General features: G+C 40.7%; 1 protein-coding gene and 1 pseudogene across 4 annotated transcripts in view; one reads left to right on the forward strand and one right to left on the reverse strand.

Annotated features, from left to right (window-relative positions):
- Ankrd44 (ankyrin repeat domain 44) overlaps positions 1–27578 on the reverse strand; it is a 278250-nt gene that overhangs the window by 35179 nt on the left and 215493 nt on the right. For all 4 annotated transcript variants that reach the window (XM_090354537.1, XM_090354536.1, XM_090354535.1 and 1 more), the window contains exon 17: positions 1947–2018. In XM_090354537.1, the coding sequence (XP_090210663.1) occupies positions 1947–2018 (72 nt within the window). The remainder of the gene's footprint in view (positions 1–1946; positions 2019–27578) is intronic.
- On the forward strand, positions 5541–5889 carry LOC150048583 (small ribosomal subunit protein bS16m pseudogene; annotated as a pseudogene).

Here is a 27578-nt window from a genome sequence, read left to right on the forward strand (position 1 = left end):
GTGCACACACACACACACACACACACACACACACACACACACAGAATAAGAGATGGCAGAAACACTCTTCTTAGATCAATAGCTGTATAATCAACTCTATTTTCAAAGAGTTTGAGCTCACTCCCTACACAGGTCTCTGAATGAATAGCCAGGGCCGTGTTTAGAAGTGCTCAGCCTTGGGGAACTTCTCAAATCACAGCAGAAGGCTGAGCAAGTATTCTAAAGAACCATCTTTAAGTTGGGCATGGTGGCTCATGACTGTAATCCTACTAGCTACTCAGTAGGCTGAGATCTGAGGATCAAGGCTTAAAGCCAGTCTGAGCACTAAAGACCATGAAACTCTTATCTCCAATTAACCACTAGAAAAGCAGAAGTGGCACTGTGGCTCAAGGGGTAGAGCAGTAGCTTTGAGCTGAAGAGCTCAGGGACAGAGCCCAGCCCCAGAGTTCAAGCCCTACAACCAACCAAGAGGAAAAAAAAGTAAAGAGAAAAAAATAAAGAACCATTTTTAGAAAGCTTTTTTTTTACAACCAATCAAAAGAAAAAAAGAAAAAAAAGAACCATTTTTAGAAAGCTTTTTTACACACAGATAATCCATTAACTACCTGCTTTCTCCACTCCACCAACATCTATCCAACAAAGATTAATGACTGCTTTCACTGCACTCAAAATGTATGTGTGTACACATACACGTGCGTGTGCAGTGGGGATGTTGGTTGGAGGATGTGTGAGTGCAGTGTAGCAGCTGTGACAGGCGGTGGAGGGAGGGCTCTGTGCTGCAACAGCACACCTGGATACTCCTAATCGTTCTGCCGTGGCCTTGTCTGTCCTGATCTTGCCTGAATGCCTATACGTGCCTAGTAATAAAATACTCTTTATAAAAGGAGTATTTTCTAAATAAAATCTTAACCTCAATTTTTCATCAAAACAATTGCTTGCAGCAGTGTTTTTATATGTATAAGTAAAATACCACAACCCCTTCTCATACGAAGATCTAGACCCTTCCCACAAACCCCCAAGTCCTATTTCCTGGGTTTTACTAAGCAAAGAAGTATCCAAACCCACCACTGTGGCAGCAGGGGCAGGTGGGTCGACTATGGATAGGGAAGCTGCCAGGTAGGAAGGGCCTTGAGAACAGCTGCTGATCTGTGTCCAGCAGTTAGAGGGTTTAACCTAGGATAGAGAGTGAGGAAATCCTGTCCTGGCCCTCCATGGGGGAAGGGGATAATCCCTTCCTTTCCTGGGATGTGGAGAGAAAGCTGTGTGGATGATAATGCTTTCTCTCCCTTCCAGGTCTCACCAAGTAGAGAGGCCTGACCTCCTTGCACACCCTAATGTCAAGTCCAGGAAGAAAGTATGTAGCCACCTGTCTACAGTGACATCTGAAAATATGGCACTTGATTATCCACAGGTTTAAATTTCACCGCATTGTTGTCTGGAATCCAATCTCGTTTTCTGGTAGTTAATTGGAGATAAGAGTCTCACTGACTTTTGTGCCCAGGCTGGCTTTGAACAGTGATCCTCAGCTCTCAGCCTCCTGAATAGCTTGGAATTACAGGCATAGCCACCAACATTGGGCTAGAATCCAGTCTCTTAAATTGAAATGTTTTCTTTACATGTTAACGATGGCTAAGTTTTGTAATGATAATTTACTAAGTGTGCTGTGATAAAGAATTCATGTTCATTATACCTTTCCATTTGTCTTCATTCTGTAGGTGAGTGAAGGCTCAGGACAGGGGAGGTACATGTATCTAAGCTCACAGCAGGTGAAATTGGGGCTGGAGAGAGAAAGACCACCTCTCTCTATGTAGCTTGTGCATTTAACTTGTACAATGTCAGTATCACTTGTCACTACATAACTTGGCTTATGTCTCAGAGCCACTTAGGTTTAGGACTGTTTAGATTCTTTTTCTAACAGCTACAGGTGTCTACAGCATCTCACTTACAGCTAAATGGAGTGGACTCTTGGTAGCACTGGAATCAGATTCTTCAAAGCCAGTGTTGGTTCTTTCCAAAAGCTGTAGAGATAGAAAAAAAAGGCACAGTTATAAATCCAATTTTGAAAAAGGAATTAAACCCTCTGGATACTAATGTTGCTATAAATGAGAAAGGAGGCTTCAGAAATGTAAGAATTATATAGCTCATCAGCAATGTAAGAAATCACATACAGCTTATCTCAAGACAATAGGCTTATTAAATTTTTAAACTTCTAGATCCTCTTGACACTTGCTACTTTTTTTTAAAGGAGGTAGGGTAAGTGGTGGTAGCTCATGCCTTTAATCCTAGCTACTCAGGATGCTAAGATCTGAGGATCACACTTCAAAGCCAGTCCAGGCTGGAAAGTACATGAGATTCTTATCTCCAATTAACTACCAAAAAAGCCAGAAGGAGAGTTGCGACCCAAGTGGTAAAATGCCAGCCTTGAACAAAGAAAAGCTCAGGAACAGGACTCAGGCTCTGAGTTCAAGCCCTACCACCAGCACACACAGACACAGACACACACATACAGACACACACACACACACTCACGCACACACACACACATACATGGACTTTCATACATGAAAAGATGTTCAACTTCACCAATCCAGAAAAATATTACCAGTTAAATCCATTTTCATCTAGCAATTTTGTAATAATGAAAAATTAGTAGCGCCCAGTTTAATTCCATTTCCACTGTACAATTTCTGGAGATAGTATTGAAAAAGATAAGTAAAGTTCCTATTCTCATGAAACTTTCACTTCATAAAAGAAACCCAGGCACAAAAATAAAGACATAAATAAGAAAGTGACGAGTGCTATCATGAAAGTAAAAGAGTGGCCAGTAGTGTGGCCTAGGGGTAGAGTGCTTGCCTAGCATGTACAGAGCCTTGGGTTCAAGTCCTCGGTATCATATACACAGAAAAAGCCAGAAGTGGAGTTGTGGCCCAAGTGGAAGAGCACCAGCCTTGAATAGGAAAAGCCAAGAAGAGGCCTCTGGCCCTGAGTTCAAGCACCAGTACCAGCACAAAAATGAGATACAACAACAACAAATAAGAGACCTATATAATAAGAGGGATTAAACGAGGCAGTGAAAACATCAGACGGTAAGATTTAAATGCTGCTAGTTAAACGCCAAGTGTAAGATTTTGAAGACAGAAGTGAGGCAGAAGAAATCTGATTTCTTTTTTTTATAAATAATTTTTATTGTGATTAATAGAAGGGTTACATTATATTCACTAGATAGAAGGTGCATTACTTCACAAACATTGATAACCTTTCTCATGACATGGTCCCCATTTCCCTCCCCCCTCCCCCCACTTATCTTGATTCCCCCCTTCCCTATCCAATTTCAAATAACCAATTAAGCACATATACAATATATCAGATAACAAGGTGAAAAATTATAACAAATAGAAATCTGATTTCTGATGAGTGCACAGATAGGGAGTTGTCACTGCGTGTCTGCCTCCTTGCTGTGTACAAGCCATCAAGGGGTGAAGACAGAGAATCAAGAGGCAAGGATGCATTCAATCATCCACTTCTGGAAAGTGTGGGTCAAGTGAGAAAGCATTGTGGCTCTAGGGGCCATGGAAGTGGTATGAAAACCCTCCCCTTGCTGGTCAGCAAGAGAAATTATCTTCTGATGCCCCCTTCTCACTGGGTATGGGGACCTGCAGCCTCTCCACAGGCCAGGGTATCCTTTCAGGCTTATTCTTAGAGGTCCAGCCAAGACTCTATTCTTCCTTACCTTTGAATCCTCTTTTAAAAGTGTTTAAAAATATTTTTTTCTGGGGCTGGGAGTTTGGCCTAGTGGTAGAGTGCTTTCCTAGCATGCACAAAGACCCGGGTTCGATTCCTTGGTACTATATACTTAGAAAAAGCCACAAGTGGTGCTGAGGCTCAAGTGGTAGAGCTCTAGCCTTGAGAAAGTCCAAGGACAGTGCTCAGGCCCTGAGCTTAAGCCCAAGACTGGCAAAAAAAAATATTTTTTCTGTTTAAAGTAGATAGCATAGTATTTGTTTCCTACAAATGAAGACTAAAGTGATTCAAAGAGTGGTGTAGATTTTATACAAGTTGTCCTAATAAGAATGATGAATGAAAATGGAAAGTCACTCAAAACCCTGAAAAGCAAAACTTCCTAAAATATAATTTACCCATTTTCTCCCTAAAAGTCTCTCCAAACTTGTCAAGTGAAAAACACCTTTTAAAGTCGTATTTGCGGGGCCAGGAGTTTGGCCTAGTGTTAGAGTGCTTGACTAGCATGCATGAAGACCCGGGTTCAATTCCTCGGTATCCCACATACATAGCAAAAAGCTGGAAATGGTGCTGAGGCTCAAGTGGTAGAGTTCTAGCCTTGAAAAAGTCTGAGGACAGGGCTCAGGCCCTGAGCTCAAGCCCAGGCCTGGCAAAAAAAAAAAAAAGCAGGAAGTGGTGCTGAGGTTCAAGTGGTAGAGCTCTAGCCTTGAGAAAGTCCAAGGACAGTGCTCAGGCCCTGAGCTCAAGCCCAGGACTGGTAAAAAAAAAAAGTCGTATTTGCCAAGTGTCAGTGGCTCCCACCTATTATCCTAGCTTCTCAGAAGCCTGAGGTCTGAGGACCAAGGTTCAAAGCCAACCTGAGCAGACAAAATTCAGGAGTCTCTTATCTCCAAGAAAAAACCTGGAATCAGAGATGTGGTTCAAGCAGCAAAGAGGTAGCTATGAGCAGAAAAATGAAACAAAATAAAACAAGCCGCAGTACCAGTATACACATATTAGATGGAAGAAAGAGAGCCTCCTCAACAAATGGTGCTGGCAGAACTGGCTACACAAAGTGTAGAAAACTGAAACTAGACCCTTATATATCACTCTGCACCTGAATCAACTCCAAATGCATCAAAGACCTTGAGGCCAGAGCAGACACTTTGAAAAAAATTACAGGAAGGAATGTGAGATATGCTTGGTTCAGGTCAAAATTTCCTAAGGATTCAGAAATACAACAAATCAAAGAATTAAGCTGCATGGCAAGGAACATAGCTAGCAAAATAAATAGAAAGGCCACAGATCAGGAGATCATACAACAGACAAGGGCCTCACCAAAAATATTCCTGGAACTCAAAAACTGAACACTCCCCAAATGCTCAAAGAAAATCTTATCCCATTAATAAGTGGTCTGGGAACGGGAATGTGGCCTAATGGTAGAGTACTCACCTCTCACCTAGCACGCAGGAAGCCCTGGGTTCGATTCCTAGGTTCCACATACACAGAAAAAGCCAGACATAGTGCTGGGGCTCAAGTGGTAGAGCTCTAGCCTTGAGAAAGCCCAAGGACACTGCTCAGGCTCTGAGTTCAAGCCCCGGGACTGGCCAAAAAAAAAAAAACAATAGTAAGTGGCCTAAAGAATTAAAAAGAGACTTCTATGGAGAGGAAATAAAAATAGCTGATAGATACATGAAGAAATTCATTATCTCCCGGAACCCGGGCTCCAGAGAGGTGGGGGAGCTGATCTTGGGGAGCAGTGGTGTTGGGCTAGCCTACTGCCCACTCCCTGACCCCCCCCCCCCCCCCCCCCCCGCCACACCATGGTGCACCTCACCACCCTTCTCTGCAAGAAATACCGCGGGGGCCACCTCACCATCCGCCTGGCTCTCATGGCTGCTCAGCAAATGTCCCTGGGACAGCTGTTTCGTGGAGCAGTTGGGGCTCCTATGACCTGCTGCCCCTCAGCCACGGGGGATAAGCTGGTTGCCCTCAGCTTGGGCAGGATCGGGCATTGGGGCTCACCTCGCTAAGCCTATGGAGAAGCTTCTAGGTCTTTCTGGCTTTTGCCCTCTGCATCCTATGACGGTTACAAATGCTAAGAGACTGCGAAGGAAACCAGCACGCGAAGTCCTCTTAGCTTCTCAGAAAACAGAACCAGAAGCAAGCTGACTTCTGTGACCATAGTGATTACAAGATCAAAGTCTTCTAAAATACTTGTGTAGAGCTCTTGATTTGGTTAGATTTGGAGGCCAATAAAAGTCACCCATCCTCTTCTGGCCTAATTTGAACAAAGGCTAGGCAGAGATTTCTTTTTTGCTTAACATAAGAGCTCCATGTGGATACTAAGTAGGTTTTTCTGATTTTGTCTTGGAAAAAACTGTTTGTGGACTTTCAGTTGGACCTTGCCCGGGTTCACAGGCAAATGGCTTTCCAAGTCTTTCTTACTTCAAAGCCCCATCCAGTGTTCTTGGCCTACTTCTTTAGTCATTCGTGGTCATTCCACAAAAACCAGCACAGATACCCACCTTACTTACTGTTTTTGTAATAGGAGGTTATATTGTTTTCTTGGCACATATTGTACTTTTACAAGGATAATGGAAATTGTTTGGGGGCTATAATAGCCTAGTTTTTAATAATGAAGATTTATGTCTGGAACCATTAACAACAAAACACCTTTGTACAATTAATAAACACTTAATAAAAAAGTGGAAAAAATGTTCATCATCTCTGGCCATAAAAGACAGGCAAATCAAAACTATATTGAGATTCCACCTCACCCCAGTAAGAATGGCCATTAACAAGAAAACAAATAATCTCTTTATTCTATGAAATGACATCTGTTGTCCTCATAGATAGAGAATTCACTTCTAGCCAATACATGTGGGAAAAAAAATGCTACAGTATTAGGAGTCTCTGGTATATCAAGAGACAGTTCAAAATGAATAGCCCCAATTTATAATGACAATGAAAGTATAAAATGTCTTATGCTTGTTCATTGTTACTATGAGAGTAGAATTTGGAAATGTCATAATAATGAAGGCAATTTTCCCATATATTTTATTGTAATTAATAGAAGGGTTACATTATATTCATCAGATAGAAGGTGCATAACTTGATACTTGATAGAAGGTGCATAACTTGATAACATTGATACCCTTTCTCATATCTCCATTTCCCTCCTCCCCAGCTCATCTTGATTTCCCCCCTTCCCTTTCCAATTTCAAGTAACCAACTAAGCATATATAAAATGTATCAGATAACACGGTGAAATATTGTAACAATATGAGATAACCAAGGGACAGCAAAAGAGATGAAAGATAACATAGTACATTAAGGACAACAATCACTCATTATATGACTTTTTTTGTTTCTATATCCTGGAGGTCCTTACATTTAGTGTCATACTATATGGCCTTATGTATCTAGATTTTGTTCTATTGTAAATCTCTGCTAGGAGAGCCCAAGGTTTCTACTGATTATGACAAATGAGGGAGATTCTTTGGCCTATGTTCCTTTGTGTCTGGCTTACATCACTTAATATGATTTTTTCTAAGTCTTTCCATTTCCTTACAAATGGGGCGATGTCATTCTTAATGAAAGCACATTTAATTTAACTTCAAAGTCACTAACTTTAAAAATCCATGTCTTACCTAGTTGATGTACAATGCTTGCTAAGGCCAGTGAACCTCTGCGCTTTGCTTTGTTTTGCAGCACTTCACCCACAAGACTTCCTTGAACTGAGTGTGTACCAATTCCAAATCCTGTCCTGGAATGAACTTTTAATCAGGGAAACACAGAACCATGTCCTCCCTATTACAAACACAATGAGCAGGACACAAAAGCACTGTGTGTGATAGGCACAAGTCAGACAGGTTCCTATAACATTTTTGTAGAATAAGATTTTTCCACATGCATAACTCGGTTATTCTGCCTATATGGGATGCTTTACTTCATTCAGCAACATCTTCTATCACTTATGAGCAGGACTCCGAGTTAGGCACCAGCCCTCAGTTGTGTAGTGAGCTGATTTTGTCACTGACCTGATAGAGCTTCAAGGCTAGCTGGGAGTCCACACAAGTTAACAGATCATCAGAGCGATGAGGCAGGACCTGGAATGGGAAGACTAAGACGCCACAGACACATACCCTAGGAGCCTGGCATTGATGCCAGGTAGCAAACGAGAAGTCTCCTCTCCTCTGTTGAGCACCATCTAACCTAAAACCTGGATGGCAGGAGTCCATCAGGCAAAGAGGAAGGAAGACTACTCCAGAAACCTTAATGAGTTTAATAAGACTAATGCATGAAGAGCAATGAGCAGGAAAGGTGAGAAATGTGAGCAGGACATACACTAAACTTAGAGTGACCATAGGTCACTGCTGTCTGAGACAGCAGTTGTTCACTAGGTATCAAAGCAGGGTAGCTATTCCGTCATTAGTGTGACCCAGGTAAGGAAGATGCATGACGATAATCCTTGGACTTTATATATGCATCATTCCATATAGTCCCTGCATGCAGTGTGCATATGAGAAAATGGAACCGTGTAACTGGGATTTCTAAATCATGAATTAATAGTCATGTGAAAAACTGAGGGTGGCTGGAACTGCAGAAGAGGCAAGGGAAAGGAAGACAGTGAGTATATTCAAGAGTTCCATTCAATCTTTCACTCATTCATTCAATTGTTATTCTTTCAAAGCACAGATATTACTGTAGTAACACGGTTGCAATCTACATGGAACTTACACTCTAGAAAGTGAAGTGGACGTCATTCATTACTTGACCCTTGGAGAAAGGCAGCCAAAGACTACAGAGGGGGATGACCTGTGGTCTTCTAGCTTTGGTAACGCAGCAGATGGTCACACTTTCCTTAGGAAATGCAACAAGAAAAACAAAGAGCAGGAAAAGGAAAGTGCATAGCATTTGGGGCTGGGAACCTCAAGGGGAGATGTCTGGCGGACAGATGCAAATTGGAAGGGATACTTGGGTTCTATCAAGGATTGGAGCTGACACACGAAGCTCAGCGTGCATGAAACTATCAGGGACATATATAGTGGAAGAAGTGCAGGTGGCCTAGGATTTAATCCCTAGGAGCCTCAATATTTAAGGTTTGGAGGAGGATGAGAACCTGCAAAGGGAACTGAGTAGAAAGAGAACAGATACTGACAATGGTGGCGGTGGTGGCGGCAGTGGCAGTGGGGATTGTCACCATGTGGAAGGCAGTGTTGATAAATGATAATGATATTTTTCATTGATGGCAGGCAAGAGTTATTAAACATTTACTATTAGCCAAGAACTCCACTAAGAACTTTACATGGATAGTTCCAATCAAACTTCAAGTAATCTATTAGATAACTTCTTCAGGTTCATCAAGCCAGTAAATTGCAGATTACATAATAGAACCCAAACCTAACTCAAAACATGTGTTCTTTTAATTTTTAAAAATTGTATGTACTCATTTATTTAGAGATAGGATCTCTTTATGTATCCCAGGTTAGCCTGGAGCTTGCTTTGTAGACAAGTCTAGGCTCAAACTCATAATTCTGTCCAACCTTCTTGAGTGCTGGGATTACAGGTGTGGATTACCATGCTCAGAAAACCCTACATTATCCCAATCAGCTGATAAGCTAGATGTTGGTGGCTCACTCCTATAATTATAAAGGTTGAGATCTAAGGATTGCAGTTTGAAGCCAACTGGGGGAAGAGAAACATGAGACTCCTATCCCCAGCTAATCATCAAAAAAACCAGAACTGGAGCTGTGGTCCAAGTGGTAGAATGCTAGCCATGAGAAAAAAGGCTCAGGGACAGCACCTAAATCCTGAGTTCAAACTCCAGGATACACACACACACACACACACACACACACACACACACACACACACACACGTACCACACACGGCAATGCAGTCTAGAGGAGAGAAAAAAACATTTTGCAAGTCATACGAAATTGGCATTTACAATTTGGAATAACTTTCTAATTTAAGATTTGGCCCTAAATATATTCAGAGGACAAGGTAAAAATCGTAGCTCCGCAGAAACTCCTCCCTGGAGGCAGTGGGGGACCAGAACGAGTGGAGAACTCATGCTATGACTCAAAATCCAAACTTAACATGCAGCCTGTGGCTCACAGTATGCATGCGACACGACATTGCTCTACAGAGACCAGCGTCCTCCTCCCTTGTCAAAAGCAGAAATTGAATGGTTCTTTTCAAACACAGTTTTGGCTAAGAAAATGTGCAAGAGAAGCAGTGCTCTAAAATGCAATGAGCGCTTCAATAGAGCTCAGAATTATAAATCAGAGGCTGTGATTTCATGTATTTAATATAAAATAAATTAGTTTAACTTTCCCTTAAGTATACTTCATTAATACATCTTCAGGCTTATCATCAACATTTATGCAGCCCATGCATTCACACTGAACTATGCTCATAAAGTCAGTATGTAATAAATACAATATCCAATATGTCACTATAGGGTTCTGTTGAAACAATGAGGTTTATACTCGATCCAGGTCTTGACTTGGTCCTCTGTCTAAAGTATCTGTTACAATGGCTGTCTTAACAAAAAAACTTACCTGGCCCATTTAGTCTTATTCTTATTCAGTCTTATTCTTTATCATTGCTCCCCCAAATTGCTTCTTTCCTCAAGCAATCAATTGTGATGTTTCAGACAGAATTACTGTGTGGCCCTACTTATTCCTCCCTAGCCTCTTACCAGCTTGAATTTTTTTTAGCAAACTCTCTTGGTATGGAAAAAAATGAGAAGATTCAGGATTAAAGTCCATTTCCCACTCCTACCGATAAGTTAAGATGAATGTCTGGGTGGGTGACAGGCGGGGATGAGAGGAAGCAGATGGAATGAACAAACGGAATTTTCAAGCATTCGATTCTTAAGTTGGTTCACAGGGCTGGGATGCTCAATAGATTTTTTTCCCACTCGAGACGTGGTTTTGCTGAATTATCCAGGCTGGTTTTGAGTTCCTAGGCTCAAGCAGACCTACTTCAGCCTTTCAAAGGACTGGGACTACTACACTTAGATCTTAATAAATTATTTTTGCTTTAACTTGAGATAATTGTTTTTGAGATTACAGTTTCATTTTCCAAATTGAAAGGCATTTCCACAGCACTGGAGGCTCACCCAGAGAGTAGCTCCATGTTTTTAGATGTAAAGGCAGCATATGTGGCAGGCTAAGACCTTTACAAAGTCAATCTGTGCTAATGAAATCAAGATCCAATGTGAACTCAGTGAGTGGCAACTTGACTGCCTGCTGAGTTAACAAGATACCAGTCCTATTACTGAAATTTGTGAGAGGACACATACATGTTGTACTTGAGCTAGAAGAGCAAGTTCTATAAATAACATAAATTATGACTGGTTATTTGGAAACAAGAAGGCAGGGAAAATTTTAGGAGTCCCAAGACACCTCAAGCTCAGCACAGTTTTAAAACGTGAAATGTGCTATTTAAGAAAACAGAAAATTAGTGGTGTGGCTGTGAAAACAGAAAGTGTAGCTAGTGGGTCTGTGAGGTAAGCTCTCTCTGCTTGCTTCTGATTAGACTCTAGGGCAAATATTCAAAGGAGGAATGGGAAGAGCTAGAAAACCATCAGAAAATCATCACTGTGACCATGAGGAGGAGGTACCAGAGAGAAGTCTGAGAATGGGACTTTTTTTTTATCTTTTAGCATGTCCTCTTGGACATTTATGAGCCTTCAAGACTGAGAAGGTCTGGTAATAGGCCAAGGCCCCTAGAAAGTTACATTGCTATGAAAAATTCTATTTTACATTCCACTTCTCTGTGTTTACAAATACAATGCTAGGCAGGCACTAGTGATTCATGCTCGTAATCCTAGCTACTCAGGAGACTGAGAGCTGAGGATCCCAGTTTAAAGCCAGCCCAAGCAGACAAAATTGTGAAACTCTTAGCCAGAAAAAAGCTGGAAGTGGATGTGTGGCTCAAGTGGTACCAGCCTTGAATGCAAGAGCTAAGCAAGAATGTGAGAACCTGAGTTCAAGTGCATACAAAAAATCATAAGAAATGGGCCAGGAGCGTGGCCTGGTGGTAGAGTACACACCTAGTGCACATGAAGCCCTGGGTTCAACTACCCAGTATCACATACACAGAGAAGGCCAGAAATGGTGTTATGGCTCAAATAGCAGAACATTACCCTTGAGAAACTCAAGCACAGTGCCCAGGCCCTCAGTTCACAAGCCTCAGGTCTGGCAAGAAAGAAAGAAAGAAAAAAGAAAGAAAGAAAGAAAGAAAGAAAGAAAGAAAGAAAGAAAGAAAGAAAGAAAGAAAGAAAGGAAGGAAGGAAGGAAGGAAGGAAGGAAGGAAGGAAGGAAGGAAGGAAGGAAGGAAGGAAAGGAAAGGAAAGGAAAGGAAAGGAGAGGGGGAACCGAGGGGGAAGAAGGGAGGGAGGGAGGAAGGAAAGGAAGGACAGCAGGAGGGAAGAAAGAAAAGAATGAAAAGCTATTCTGGCAACTTCAGGCTACTCCTAATCAATCTGGCTGGGTCCTGGTCCTGAATCCACCCATAGGTGGAGCTGGGGCTGCAGAAGTTTATTTTAACCACCCTAGCTGTAGCAATAACCTTCTGTCAAAAATTTCAGGAGGCCAGGCACCAGAAAACTGGAAGTGGTGCTGTGGCTCAAAGTAGTAGAGTGCTAGACTTGAGCAGGGACAGTGCCCAGGCCCTGAGTTCAAGCTCCACAACTGACTTAAGAGATTTCAGAGCCCAGTTGGAACTCAGGATGGCCCACAGGCCAGAAGTGATATGATGAGCTAAGCCATGTAGAGTTTAGTGGATGGAACCAGGCTTTTATGCATAACCCACAGAAACTCTAACAGGAGCTCCATGGACACAAGCCTCCTCACGATGGCATACCAGTAACAATACTGAACCTCAGACTGTGTTCACACCCCTTCATAGCTAGGAGAAGCTATGCTGCCTGAAATTGTTACTAACAACAATTACCAAAAGCCAGTGATTCTAAAAAGGTATGAACCTAATCTACTTGAATGTCTGCCTCCCCTTTACCTTTACCCCAGTCCAAAAGTAAGGAGCCATTCACTTTCTCCACTTGTGTAAATGTACAACATCAAGAGGCAATCACACAATTAAAAAGGGTGCTACTGGAAGCCTAGCTAGGTTAAGTTTCCATTTCGTCTTGGGAGCTGATTTTGATAACTCTGCTTATCTCCCCCTTCCAGTGTGTATTCAGTTCCTGATGATTTCCTTGCCAATTATAAGGCAAAAGAGTCAGTAGTATATGAAGGGAAAGGCTAATGAAGTCACAATGAAGATCAAGGCCAATGCAAGGTGTAAGATGTATGGCATGCAAAACTACCTCAAAGAGCTCAGAAAATGTTCATATACTTTGGTCCAGTGAACCTGCTTCCAAGATATCCTGAGAAAGTTCCAGCTCAAGGAACTCTGTGTGTGTGTGTGTGTGTGTGTGTGTGTGTGTGTGTGTGTGTGTGCATCAGACTAGCAGATTCCTTAGGGAAGGGGTTACCCCATCATGTAGGAGAAGTCCAATAAATGTTTATTAAATTGAACTCAAATATGACCAGTGAAGAGAGATCATTAATGGAATCATTTACACTTGACCACTTGCATGCTTGCTTGAACTTTGCAGCGTTATCAAATATACTGCTGTAGTTTTATGATTTGGATGAATCTTATAAAATAATGTTTGGACCTAGATACATAAGGCCATATAGGATGAGGCTAAATGAAAGGACCTCCAAGATATAGAAACAGAAGCCATATAAAATGTGACTGTTATTCTTAATGTACTATGTTATTTCTCATCTTACCTTGTTATCTGATGTATTGTATATATTTTTATTTGGTTATTTGAAATAGGATAGGAAAGGGGGGGAAACCAAGAGTCTGAGAGTCATAGTTCAAACCCAGCCCGGGCATTAAAGTCAGTGAGACTGACCTCCAATCAACTACCAGAAAACCAGAAGTGGTGCTGTTGCTCAAGGGGTAGGGCAGTAGCTTTGAGATGAAGAGCTCAGAGATAGCACCCAGGCCCCAAGTGCAAGTCCCATGCCTTCCCCCAAAAAAAGAATGACTCATAAGAGCCAGACACAAATGCCTCCCACCTGTAAGAGGCTGAGATCTAAGAATCATGGTTCAAAACCAGCCAGAGCAGGAAAATCCATGAGACTCATATCTAATGAGCTACCAACATGCCAGAAGTAGAAGTACGCCTCAATTGATAAGAGTATCAGCCTTGAGCGGGCACTGGTAGCTTACCCTTGGGATTCTAGCTACTTGGGAGGTTGAGATCCGAGGATCACAGTTCAAAGACAGCCCAAGCAGGAAAGTCCATGAGACTCTCTCTCATCTTCAATTACCCATCAGAAAACCAGAAATAGTGCCGTAGCTCACCGTGGTAGAGCACTAGCCCTGAGCTAGGGCAGTGCCCAGGTTTTAAGTTCAAGCCCTATGACAAAAAAAAAAGTATCAGCCTTGAACAACAACAACAAAACTAAGGGACAATGCTCAGACTCTTTTGTCCTAACACAAAAAAGAAAAAGGAGGGGGCGGGGGACAGTGTCCAAGGCTGAGGCCAAGCCCTAGGACAGACAGACAGACAGACACACACACACACACACACACACACAGATAAATATACAAATCATAAGTGCATCTTCTTTTAAAGAAATGTGTGTCTGTGTGTGCATGGCCTGCACATGGATGCATATGAGTGAATTTAAAAACTGGTTTATTCTATAGCTCTACAGCCACCCCTTAATTGACAGGGGGCAGTGGGAGCTTCCAATTTGGCAAGTCTACTTCTCCTGGATTCTAAGAGGTGTTAGACTATATCATAAGCCAGGAGGGCCCCTGCTGTCTTATCCTTTGGCTATTATTAAACGAGAAATGTCTTCCCCTCTTTTCCAACATGGCCCGTGTTCTTGGGGAAAAAAGAACACTGTTATAAAGATTTCTCCAAATGTTATCCTTTGCTTAGCCACCTCCTAACCTATACCCCACAAATCCTACCAAAAGCAAGCCGAGCTAAAACCTGCTCCCAATCCTTCCTAGTCTTCCTCCCCAACCCACCTGTCTCCTGGGGATGGAAGCAACGCTGCTTCCCAGACTCCCCACCCCTTAATGCAGCATAGAATTTGCCATGGCAAACTCAGAAAATCCTTGGATAACACAGGCATTTTAAGGAGTCTTATAATCAGGTCTCAGCTAGGAGCTTGTCAGTGGCTTTTCAGCAATTTCCAAAGTAGATTGCAATCAGCTGATGACAGAATGAAGCATTTTAAGTAGAGGCCACAACAGAAAATGCACCATCGTTTATGAATTTCAGCCAGCAGGATGCACAGGGAGCCATTCTACTCCTGATATTCAGAGGCTCACACACCAACGTGGGGGTGTCTATACCTCCTCTCCCATCTGTTGTTTGTCTTTTGTTTCTGGCTGTTAATTAGCTCTTTGAACAGAAGGTGTGAGGGGAGGGAGGTACATTTAATTGAGCAAAGTGTATACGCCTGCAGATAGCTTCAGTAAACGGCTTGCAAGATGAAACTACATACTAAAATTAAGGTTTAGATTTACCTAGGGCTTTATTTTACCTCATGCCAATTCATGAAAACAAAACTTAACAGTGTGGCGCCATCATTCAGCAGTTACCCATACATATACATGCTGTAGCTCAACTATCTGCCAAAATGACTTTAATATGATTTGGCTAAGATTTTATTGAAAAGGTCATGTTAAAAAAAATATCGCAGATCCAAGTGCTGGTGGCTCATGCCTATAATCCTAGCTACTCAGGAGGCAGAGATCGTGGTTCAAAGCCAGCCCAGGCACTAAAGTCTGTGAGACTCTTATCTCTACCTAACCACAAGAAAAGTGAAAGTGGTGCTGTGGCTCAAGGTGACAGAGCACTAGACTTGAGCTGAAAAGCCTAGGGACTCTGTCCAGGCCTAGAGTTCAAGCTCCAGGACTGACCATATATATGGACCACATATATATGTATGTATATCTATACATATCTATGTATGTATAGATATACATATATACATGCGTACATACACACACACACACACACACACACACACACACACACACATATATGTTAGGGTTGGGAATGTCGCTTCATGGTAGAGTGCTTGCATGATATGCCTTGGGTATCACATAAACAAAAAAGTAATTAATAAAATAAAAGGAATCATAACCATTAAATTTTTTTGCCAATCCTGGCCTTGAGCTCAGGGCCTGAGCACTGCCCTTGGGTTTTCTCAAGGCCAGAGTTCTATTATTTGAGCCACAGCACTACTTCTGGCTTTTTTCTATGAATGTGGTACTGAGGAATCGAACCCAGGTCTTTGTGCAAGCAAAGCAAGCACTCTATCACTAGGCCAAACTCCTGGCCTAAAATTATTTTGAAAAATATAGTCACTTTAAACACTGGGTCTAACCAAAACCATACCCTGTTCTTCCCTCAAAGGCCACAGCCCCTGTCGAAATTCCTTAAGTTAGGGTAAGGGCTAGTGAGGGATACGACCGGAACTAGCAAGTACCACTGCTACTTCTGATAACCAAATCCCTCAAGTCAATCACTTAAATAAGCATGATCAAGGTTCAAAAATCTAGAGCCAAACATTAAAGTACTTGCGATCCATATGTGAGTTCATGTTCTTTTTGAATCAAGAAAGCAGACTAAAATTTAAAGTTGATGCCTCCCTCTGTTATCAGGATAGATTTTTTTCAGAGTTTCATTTGTAATGCTAAATTATTGTGAAATTGATTGATTAGCATGGTGCATGCTAAATTATACACCCACTCTCGTAGCTTCTAAATTGCATATTCCAGTTTTAAAGCCTGGTGCATATCAAATGCTTTCCTCAGGATAGTACCTTGCATAGATCAAGATTTAAGTACATGTCAGGAAAGTGACACAAACCTAATAAGTGTCCTGGTTCTACCAACACATCAAAGGAAAGATAGACACCCAAACTTCACCTAGTATAGGAAAGCCCACCATCGATACATAAATACATTATGTACACAAATTCTGAAGTAGGCCATGAAAAAGCTATTTTAAAAAAAGGAATTTCATGCCTAAGCAAAAAAATTAAACCTAATTTAATTTCAGTAGTTATTCATTACAAGAGCTTTGAAAAAAGTTTCCAAGTCTGTGCTTAGGGAGGATGCTGAAAACTATGAAAATTAAATATTAATCACAGATTTATTAAAATGCCAAAATAATTATCAAAGATTTCAATGACTTCATAGTTTTACAGCTTGAAGCATAAACGGAATTCTTCCTCCTTCTCTCCCTTCCTTTCTCTTCCTCTTTCTCATTTGCTTTTCCTTTTCTTTCCCTTTCTCTTCCTCTTTCTCATTTGCTTTTCCTTTTCCTTCTCTTTCCCCCTCTTTTCTTCTTAGGCAATAGAAAGGAATGAGTGTGTACAGGCTTGTCTTACAATGTTTTCACTGTCATTTTCTCTACTCTGGGGACCACATCCTTATGCCATTTTCCCAGGAGTTGTTCATTCTGTCTCCATTTTGCTTTTCTCCCTCAATTGCAGCAAGGCTCTTGAACTCTTGTGCAATGTTCTCCTTGACAGTTATGTGGTTGGCTTATAACAATCTAAACTGTGAGACAGTTTATGTTTAAAGAGCCAATAATTAACAATGGAGACTTAAAATCTTCCTCCTTAAGTCAGGCCTACAGTCTCACCTGTTGTGCGGTTATTTCCATGCCCAGATTCAAACCCTCCCCCTCCCCCAACACACAGCAACATAGGCAGCCTAAAATCACCCTTAAAGGTAGCAGGAAAGGAACAAGAAAGGATCTGGCAGCTCAGAGTTCATAAAGCTTCCTTTGTCTAAAGACAGGTTTAGAAATTTATTCTTCTAAATAATTTCAGCCGCTTGAATGATTTTCATTTTCCATTAAAATGAACTTGTGCATTTTTTTTGCTGTTGTTAATTTTCTTTATTATCTTGAAGTAGTTGTACAAAGCAGGTGCCATTTAACAAAACAGTTTACGAGTCCAATGCATCTTGATCAATGTCATCCCTTCAACATTCTCAGCTCCCTTTGACCAATCCCTTCCCTTGTTTGTCTTAATTTTGTGGTATATAAAATGAATTCTTAACTGTATTCTCCCCTTCCCCCTTCATTCGTCTGTCCCTGTACCTTTACCCGTGCCCCCCCCCCCCCACCATTCCTGTATGTAGCTCTTTCCTGGTGATTGTTTTGTTGGGCTTTGACCTGGTCCTTCTAAAAAAAAAAATCACACTATTTAAAAGCCAGGCGCTGGTGGCTCACTCCTGTAATCCTGGCTTCTCAGGAAGCTGAGATCTAAGGATTACAGTTTGAAGCCAGCCCAGACAGGAAATTGAGTGAGAATATTATCTCCAACAAACTACTCAGAAAAAGCTGTAAGTATCCTTGTGGTGCATTTTTGACAAGCATTTTCTTTCTCATTGGTTCTATGGGGTGTGTTTGTGTGTGTGTGTGTGTCTGTGTATGTGTGTGCGCGTGTGCGCGCACGCACGCGCACACACACACCAGTACTAGGACATTTGGCTTTCTTGCTCACAGCATTCCACCACTTCAGCCATGCCTCCAGGCCAACATGAGCCCTCAAGGCCTGGTTCTCATTGGCTTTTTAATCATAACATTTCGGTAAGATATACTTTAGGAGGGATGTGTTGTTTGAAAAACAGCCTTGTTCAGTTCCTCAAAAGACTAAACATAGAGCTGCCCTATGACCCAGTAATTCAGCTACTTGGCATTCATTTACCCAATTGTCCAGAAACAAGGACATAATAAATCCACTAGCACAACAATGTTCATTGCAGCACTATTTACCATAGCGAAGATAAGGAACCAACTCAGATGTCCCTCAGTTAATGAGTGGATCAAGATGTGGTATTTATACACAATGGAATTCTATGCTGCCATCAGAAAGAACAACATCGCCCCACTTGTAAGGAAATGGAAAGACTTGGAAAAAATCATATTAAGTGAAGTAAGCCAGACTCAAAGGAACATAGGCTCAATGGTTTCCCTCATTTGTCATAATTAGTATAAACCTTGAACTCTCCTAGCAAAGGTTTACAATAGAGCAAAACCTAGATATATAAGACCATATAGGATGAGGCTAAATGAAAGGACCTCCAGGATATGGAAACAAGAGCCATATAATGTGTGATTGTTATTTTTAATGTACTACGTTATTTCTCATCTCTTTTGTTGTCCCTTGGTTATCTCATATTGTTACAGTATTTCACCTTGCTATCTGATATATTGTATATATGTTTATTTGTTTATTTGAAATAGGATAGGGAAGGGGGAAAAACAAGATGGGGGGAGGGAAATGGGGACAAAAACATGAGAATGGGTAGCAATGTTTGTGGAGTAATGCACTTTCTATCTGGCGAATGTAATGTAACCCTTCTATTAATTACAATAAAACAACCTTGTTTATAAACAAGCTTATAAAATATAATAAGGAAAAAAAAACCCATGACCTATAATCTGTAATGGCAGTCGCTGAAATAACCCACTTGTATATTAGTGTAATCCTACTGGTCAAACAGCCCAGAAACACACACAAATTACAATGCATGCATTATAATTTTCTTTTGTACTTATCATGGAGTGACTATTTCTTCCATGTCTGAATTAGTCTTTTGCAGTGTTACTTTCTTGACATACAACATCCAATAAATCAGCACAATAATGGGTCCATCATTTTCACTTTCTCCCTTGGAGTTGAACTTTGATATGGTCTCTGCCTTGTTATTCTCTTTGGTATTAACAGCTATAAATATTTGCAGCTGAATCTTTATGAATATTCAAATGATTTCCTAATGATAAACTGCAAGAAGTAGAATACCAAGGTTTTTTATTTCTTTTTTTCATATATTTTTATTGTAATTAATAGAAGGGTTACATGATATTTGCCAGATAGATGGTGCATTAATTCCCATACATTGATACCCTTTCACATGTCTTGGTCCCCATTTCCCTTCCCCCACCCCCACCCCTCATCTTGTTTTCCCCCGTTCCCTATCCAATTTCAAATAACCAAATACAAATATATCCAATATATCAGGTAACAAAGTGAGATGCTGTAACAATATGAGATAACCAAGGGACAGCAAAAGAGATGAGAGATAACATAGTACCAAGGTTTTTTATTTCTGGTTGGCAAATCCTTTCTAGTAACTTACATACATTTTTTAGGATACCTTTGAGTATGGTGCCTGTAAATATGCCTTGCTGAATCTTTGTTTCATCATTTTTCAACATTATTCAGCCCAATCTCTAAGTTAATATTTTTTCAGTTCATCAAAGCAGTCATTCTCCAATGAGCCAGTTGCCAAACTCTCAAAAAGAAAGGCAGCTGATTCTCCTTCATTAAAAATAGGTTGGGGATTATTTCCCGCTATTCTTTCATGCTGAGCCAGAGTTTGTGTCTGTTTCTTAATTCTTTGCCTAATAGCAAGCCTGTTCTCCAAAATGTATCTTATCATCTGACTACTTTTCAAATATATACTGTGCTCATCCTTAATATATAAAGGTAAATATAAATTGACACATGTGTGGATTACAGTAAAGCTTCATCTTTCTCATTAATTAAGTGGAGATCCTCTCAGTTAGCCTCATCCTAAATGACCTTCTAAGGCCAAAGTATCAAACCAGTCCAGATGCCTCTTAATGGATGAATGGATTAAGAAAATGTGCTGTGTGTGTGTGTGTGTGTGTGTGTGTGTGTGTGTGTGTGTGTGTACACAATGGAATTTTATTCATCCATTAGAATGATCTTGTACCATTTGCAAAGAAAGACCTGGAAAAAAATTATGTTAAATGAAGGAAGTCAGGCCCAGAGAGACAAAGAATGCATGTTTTTTCTTTCATGTGGAAGCTAGATTTAGCTTATAAACTTTTAAGTAAATATGTTGGGTGGTATGCAAGTGTATACAGATGTATGAACTGAAACATGGTAGATTCTAGACAGAACTCAAATAATAATTCCTTAGAAAGACAAAATCCAATTCAGGAAAATAAAACACCAGGAAGAAGGTACTCAAAAGGAGGAAAGGGGTAGAGGATGAGGACAGAGAGGGAGAATGCAGGCAAGAATGCAATGTATAGGGCCAGGAGTGTAGCCTAGTGGTAGAGTGCTTGCCTAGCATGCATGAAGCCCTGAGTTCGATTCCTCAGTACCACATATATAGAAAAGACCAGAAGTGGTACTGTGGCTCAAGTGGTAGAGTTCTAGCCTTGAGCACAGAGAGGCTCAGGGACAGTGCCCAGGCCCTGAGTTCAAGCCCCAGAACTGGTAAAAAAAAAAAAAAAAAAGAATGCAATGCATATCCTACACAATTAAGAAGACTGAGGGAAGGGATGGGTGAGAATGTTGAAAGGAGCAACACTGATAAACTGCTTTGTTAAGTGGCAATTCCTCTGTACAACTACTTAAAGATAACAATAAAAAATTAAGAAAAGCATAATTTGACATTAGCAATGATTTTTAACTGAGAAAACATTCTTGGAGAACACTTTTTTTATCATATACAGCAACCCTCACTTGCTTGTGGCTCCGTATCTGTGGATTCAACCAACAGCATAACAAAAAATTAATTAAAGCTGGATTACCACGCATATCAACAGCTATCTGAACATGTTTAGACTGTATTTTCTTTTCATTTTTCCCTACACAATACAGTATAGCAACTATTTATATAGCCTTTGTGTGGTATTAGATATTATAAGTGATCTAGAGATGATATAAGGTACACAGGAGGAGTGTAGAGATTATAAACCAATCCTGTGCCATTTTATATAAGGGTCTCACGAGTGCTCAAATTCTCACACTTACAGGACAGTCATGATTTCCACATATACTAGAAGATTGTATTATACCAGTGGTCAAAGACCCACCCATCCCAAATCATTCTTTATGTCCACATTTTAGACTTACAACCCCTATGTTGGGATTGAACACTCTCCCCCAATCATAACATTTGGTTTGGATCAATTAAATTGTACTAGAAATTCCTTCCATTGGTGAGATGCCAAGTTGGTTTGTGCAAAGTTCTTACCTACAGAAAGGATAAGTAAAGTTTGGTTATTCTCAGGTAAGCTTGGGCCCCAGAAGAGTGCAAAACTCCCAGAAGCAGAGAGGAGCCCCTGGGATGAACTCATCCTCCTTTGGAATTGCTCACATGCCTCCTTTCCTCTCTTTAAAATGCTATGATTCTGAGCAGATGCAAGTCTTAGAGACTGGGAACTTCTACCATATCCAGCTAGGCTACCAGCTTGCTTAAACTAGGATATATGCTCCAACAGTTATTCTCCACATGTACCCTTTGAATTATTTATACTAACTCGGTGGAAAAGGTAAATGAGCCCCAGTCCATCTCATCAACAAGCCTATTTATTTTACTGCTATCACTGAGGTAGGAACACTATTCATGAGCTTCTTATTCAAGACAGTGACTTTCAGGCAACACCTGGCATTGTGTGGATATATGTATGTATGGGGTGGGGGGAGAAAGTTTGTATGTGCGTGTGTGCGTGTGTGTGTGTGTGTGTGTGAGAGAGAGAGAGGGGGGGAAGGAGGGAGAGAAAAAGAGAGAGAGGGAGAGAGAGGGGAGAGAGAGAGAGAGACAGACAGAGAGAGACAGAGAGAGAGACAGACAGAGAGACAGACAGAGAGAGACAGAGACAGAGAGAGAGGGAGGGAAGGAAGGAGAGAGGGAGGGAGGGAGGGAGGGAGGGAGGGAGGGAGGGAGAGAGAAAGAGAGAGAGAGGGAGGGAAGGAAGGAGAGAGGGAGGGAGGGAGGGAGGGAGAGAGAAAGAGAGAAGGAGGGGGAGAGGGAGAGGGAAGGAGAGAGAGGGAGTCCTGGGCTTAAACTCAGAGCCCAGAGTCTGCCCCTGAGCTTTTTTCCTTAAGGTTAACATTCCACCACTTGAACCACAGCTCCACTTTTGGCTTTTTTCTTTTGAGGGGTAGTTAACTGTAAAGAAGAGTTTTGTGGGCTTTCTTGCCTGGGTTGTCTTGAAACTACCATCCTCAGATCTCAGCCTCCTGAATATCTAGGATGACAGGCTTGTGCCACCAGTATCCAACTGAAGACATTTTTGATAGTCCAAACCTGTGGGAGAGGGAGATGGTTTGCTACTAGAATCAAGTGGGCAGAGTCAAGGATATTACTGGGCATCCTACAATGCCCACACAACAAGGAATTATCCTCTCCAAGATGTTAGCAGTGCCAGTGTTGGGAAACTGTTCTTTAAGAAAGTAAGATAAGAGTCATTTGATTTTCCTTTGAATCAAGTAAGGATTACCACCCAGGCAATAAAGAGCTCTGAGTCAGAGTTTCGTAACAAGGCAAGTTACTAAGCCTCCAAAGTATTCTCATGAGGAAATTTAATAAGCACAAATCCATGGGTATATAGCCCAGGTTTTTAGGAAAGGCACAGTCTTCAGCTTGATCGTGTTTATAGCTAGTGAGAAATACATCCTTTGGCTTGCTAGAAAATGTATGAGTCAAATGAAGAATAAGGCATCTGGCTGTGGTGGCTCTCGCCTATAATCCTAGCTACTCAGGAGGCTGAGATCTGAGGATCATGGTTCTAAGCCAGCCCAGGCACTAAAGAACATGAGACTCTTATCTCCAATTAATCACTAGAAAAAAATGGGAAGTGGGGCTGTGGCTCAGGGGTAGGGCGGAAGCTTTGAGCTGAAGAGCTCAGGAACAACACCAGGCCCAGAGTTGAAACCCATGATGCACAAAAAAAAAAAAAAACCAAAACAAACAAACAAAAAAAAAACCAAAGAAGGAAAGCAAGAATAAGACAGACATTCAGGGTTAATGAGCCCAGCTAAATGGTTTCAAGTATAACTCTTTTGATCCAATTCTCCTTTTAGGAAGTGATGGGCATGGGAGATGGGGTACACTGGATAGTACCAATGAACAAACAAACAGCCATTTTCAGATTTTCATCACCTTACCCACATTACAGATACAGGCTGTTTTATAGATGCTCAGAGGAGAGAGTTTTATCAGTTCTCAGCATCTAATTACTTATTTTAGAGAAAATTAGGCAAGAATCCAAGCCCACAGAAGACTCAGGATCTGTTGGGAATCATTAATTACAAGCAGACTTAAGAAGCATTCATTTGTTTTGGTGATCATGCCAGGGTGTATCTAGCCCTGCCGAACAGTGTGGGAAGGGGAGGTGGGAAGAAGGTGAGTTTCTAGGCTCAGCTGGTAAAGAGGGGATTAAAACCAGATGGCCCCACTTTGTCTCTTTTAGCCAAGATCCAAGCAAAATATTTCTTGTCCTGAAGCTTAAATTAAATTGATGACTGACTGCCTTCTCCTAATGATCTCAACAAATTCCTTTTTGAAAATGGCTTCCTGTTTCATGGCTTTTTTTTTAATAAGGGACTTGAGATAATTAAAGCATACTCTTGGCATGCAAACACTCACCCACACATGTGCAGACAGATGATGGAAAAGACTAAAATAAATCAAATAAATCAAGATATAAAAGGTGGTTATCTCTGGGTGGTAAGATCTAAGGGTATTTCAATTTACATATCATATATATATATATATTTGCCAGTCCTGGGGCTTGAACTCAGGGCCTGAGCACTGTCCTTGGGCTTTTTCCTCAAAGCTACATCTCTATCACTTGAGCCACAGCCCCACTTCCGGCTTTGTTTTATATATATATATATATATTGTACTGAGGAAAGGAATTGAACCCAGGTCTTCATGCATGCTAGGCAAGCACCCTACCACTGGGCCAAACTCCCGGCCCCTCAATTTTATACTTTTTATTTTTATTGTGATTTTGATTTCAAAACCTCTGCAATTAAGTTCATCTTGTTTTAGAATCAAAACTAACATAGAATAGGATAATTGTTTTATTTTTTTCTATTCCATTCTCCAGCTGCAATCCAGTTCTGTGTGTACTGTGTATCTATGAAACTTTGGCATGGCTGTGTATGTTGAATAAAGGTAAATAACCACTTAGACTACATCAGCTCCAAATCTTACCCAGTTATATATGGCCATCCGTGTAACATATTATTAACATATAACATGTTAACGTGTCACCCAAGAACCACAGGCTTTCTCTAACTCTACCTTCCTTGAGGATCATTCATTTCTTCATTGCGTAGGAAAGGTCTAAGGAGAGAACAGATACTAGACCACAACAGTTATGGGACATATTTTGATATAAAGGATTCAAACCACAAAAAGGATCAGAAGTATAAGTATGTGTGAAGTTACATGAAATTTATCCATTCAGCAACACGCTTAGGTTGCTAATATAAACTGGTGTTGGCTTACATAAAGTACAAAATATCCCCATCATGTGTGAAATAACAAAATCTTGCCTAAAATATCATGGTCAACAGGATTTAAAGTTTGTCTCTCCGATACTAAAAAAGTCAAACAACTGAACTTAAGCACATCAAAGGAAACTTTGATGGCTCCATCACCACAAAATAAAAAACCCTCATTCACCATTCATAATCCAAAGCATGAGCCATGCCAAACATTCACAGCCATCACCGCTGGGAGAAAAAGACCTCTTAAAATGAAATTTTATGCAGTTATGCAAAACATACTGAAATGCCTGCATAGGCACAAAATGCTGACTATCCCCGCGTCCGTCACTCAGGCGGCGAGAGAGTCTTGATATGAGCCAGTAAATGTGAAATTTACTATGCTCACAATAGTCCTGTAGGTCGGAAGGCTACTTCCAGTTTCAAAATGTTAGTGTAGAATTACTATTTGATTTACAACACTTCCTGATGGCATGTTTTTTTTCAATTATATTTTATTGTTGGAGTGATTATAGAGGGGTTACAGTTCTATTCATCAGGTAGTGTGTACATTTTTCTTGAACATTGATACCCTTCCCTTGTTTTTCTCCCATTTTCCTTTCCCCTCCCCCTCCCAATCATGTTTTTCTTCTTCCCTATTTCCGATAAACAAATAAATATACATACCATATATATATATATATATATATATATATATATATATATATATATACCAAAGTCAGACACAGTAACAACATGAAATAAACCATAAGGGGAAAAAGAGAAAAGAAATAATTTCATATAGTACATTAAGAACAACAATCAAAGATAAACCTCTTATTTCTTTTTTTTTTTTTTTTTTTTTTTTTTGCCAATCCTGGGCTTGAGCTCAGGGCCTGAGCACTGTCCTTGGACTTTCTCAAGGCTAGAGCTCTACCACTTGAGCCTCAGCACCACTTCCGGCTTTTTTCTATGTATATGGTGCCGAGGAATCGAACCCGGGTCTTCATGCATGCTAGGCAAGCACTTCAACCACTAGGCCAAACTCTCGGCCCTAAACCTCTTATTTCTATATCCTAGAGTTCCTTTTGCTTAGCTTCATCCTATGTGGCCATGTGTAGATAGCTTTTGAGCTACTGTGATCCTCTGCTATTTGAACTCAGAGCACTGTGCTTGCTAGGCAGATGCCAGCCAGCCTTTTTTGCTGTGTTTGTTGAGTAGCGTCTTTCTAGGCCAGCCTGGACTGTCACTCTTCTTACATATGTATGGGCCACTGTGTCCAGCTTTTTATTGACTGAGAATCAGGCTGGCATCAAACCACAATCCTCTCAAGTTCACTCTCCTGAGTAGCTTTGATTACAGTCACTGTGATGAGCTCCCAAAACTCTTTTAAAATATTACTGGTTAAAATATGGCTCACAAGGCCTTTAGATGGATGCCATGATGGTGAGAGACTGGAGACTATGGGAGAGGTACGACTCTTGGTAACATCAGGCTGAAGTAAACTGAAGAAAGAGGCAGATCTCTATACTGCTGGAAGGGTGGCTACTAACTGTTTAAGTTTTCCACATAGTGTTAACTCATGTTTTAATTACTTCTTGTTGTTGTTGTTTCAGCCAGTCCTGAGGATTGAACTCAGAGCCTGGGCACTGTCCTTGGACATTTTTTGCTCAAGTGGCACTCTGCCACAGTGCCACTTCCAGCTTTGTCTGTGTATGTGGTTCCAGGGAATCGAATCCAGGGATTCGTGCATGCTAGGTGAGCACGTTACCACTAGGCCATGCTACCGGCCCTTAATTACTTGTTCTTTCAAGCATATGAGCTCTCTGAGCTGATAGCTCTATTGGGTTTGGATCTATTATCTGTTTTGTTTTAATTCAATAAATTTGTGATGATTTATTATAGTAACAATAAAATGACTAGATAACTATTAAAGTTGAGCACCTTTTCCTATGGCTATGAATACTTGGAAATTCTCTTTTGTAAAATGCCTGTTCAAGTCTTTTGTCCACTTTTTTTCAGTGGGGTTGTCTATTTTTTCCTTGTAAACTTCTAAAATTTCATCACATAGTCAGTAAGGCTATTTTTATATATTCTGGAACAAGGTGTGTGTGTGTGTGTGTACTCTGAAGCTTGCCTTTGTGTTCACTGAATGACGATTTTTAATAAAGAAAAATTTTGACATTAATGTGGCTCAACATATATACTTTTTTCTGTTTAAAAGTTCATCATTTGGCATATTATTTAAGAATCTGTTTCTGCTGAGACATGAATGCTATCTCTCAGAATGTTCTTCTGAAAAATTATTGTCATATCTTTCACTAGATTTACAAATCTTCTTTAGTTTTGTGTATGATAAAAGAATATTAATTTTTCTGTATGACTTGCTAATTAACCTGACACCACTTAGTGAAAAGTTCCTCTCCCAGTCAACCACTATGCCATGTTTATCATTAGTTAGGATACCATATATGGACAGATTTATTCTTCTATTTAAAATGGCGATTACCCCACACATTT

This window comes from Megascapheus bottae, chromosome 21, assembly GCF_031878675.1.
Source record: "Megascapheus bottae isolate mThoBot1 chromosome 21, mThoBot2.hap1, whole genome shotgun sequence".
Classification (NCBI taxonomy): domain Eukaryota; kingdom Metazoa; phylum Chordata; class Mammalia; order Rodentia; family Geomyidae; genus Megascapheus; species Megascapheus bottae.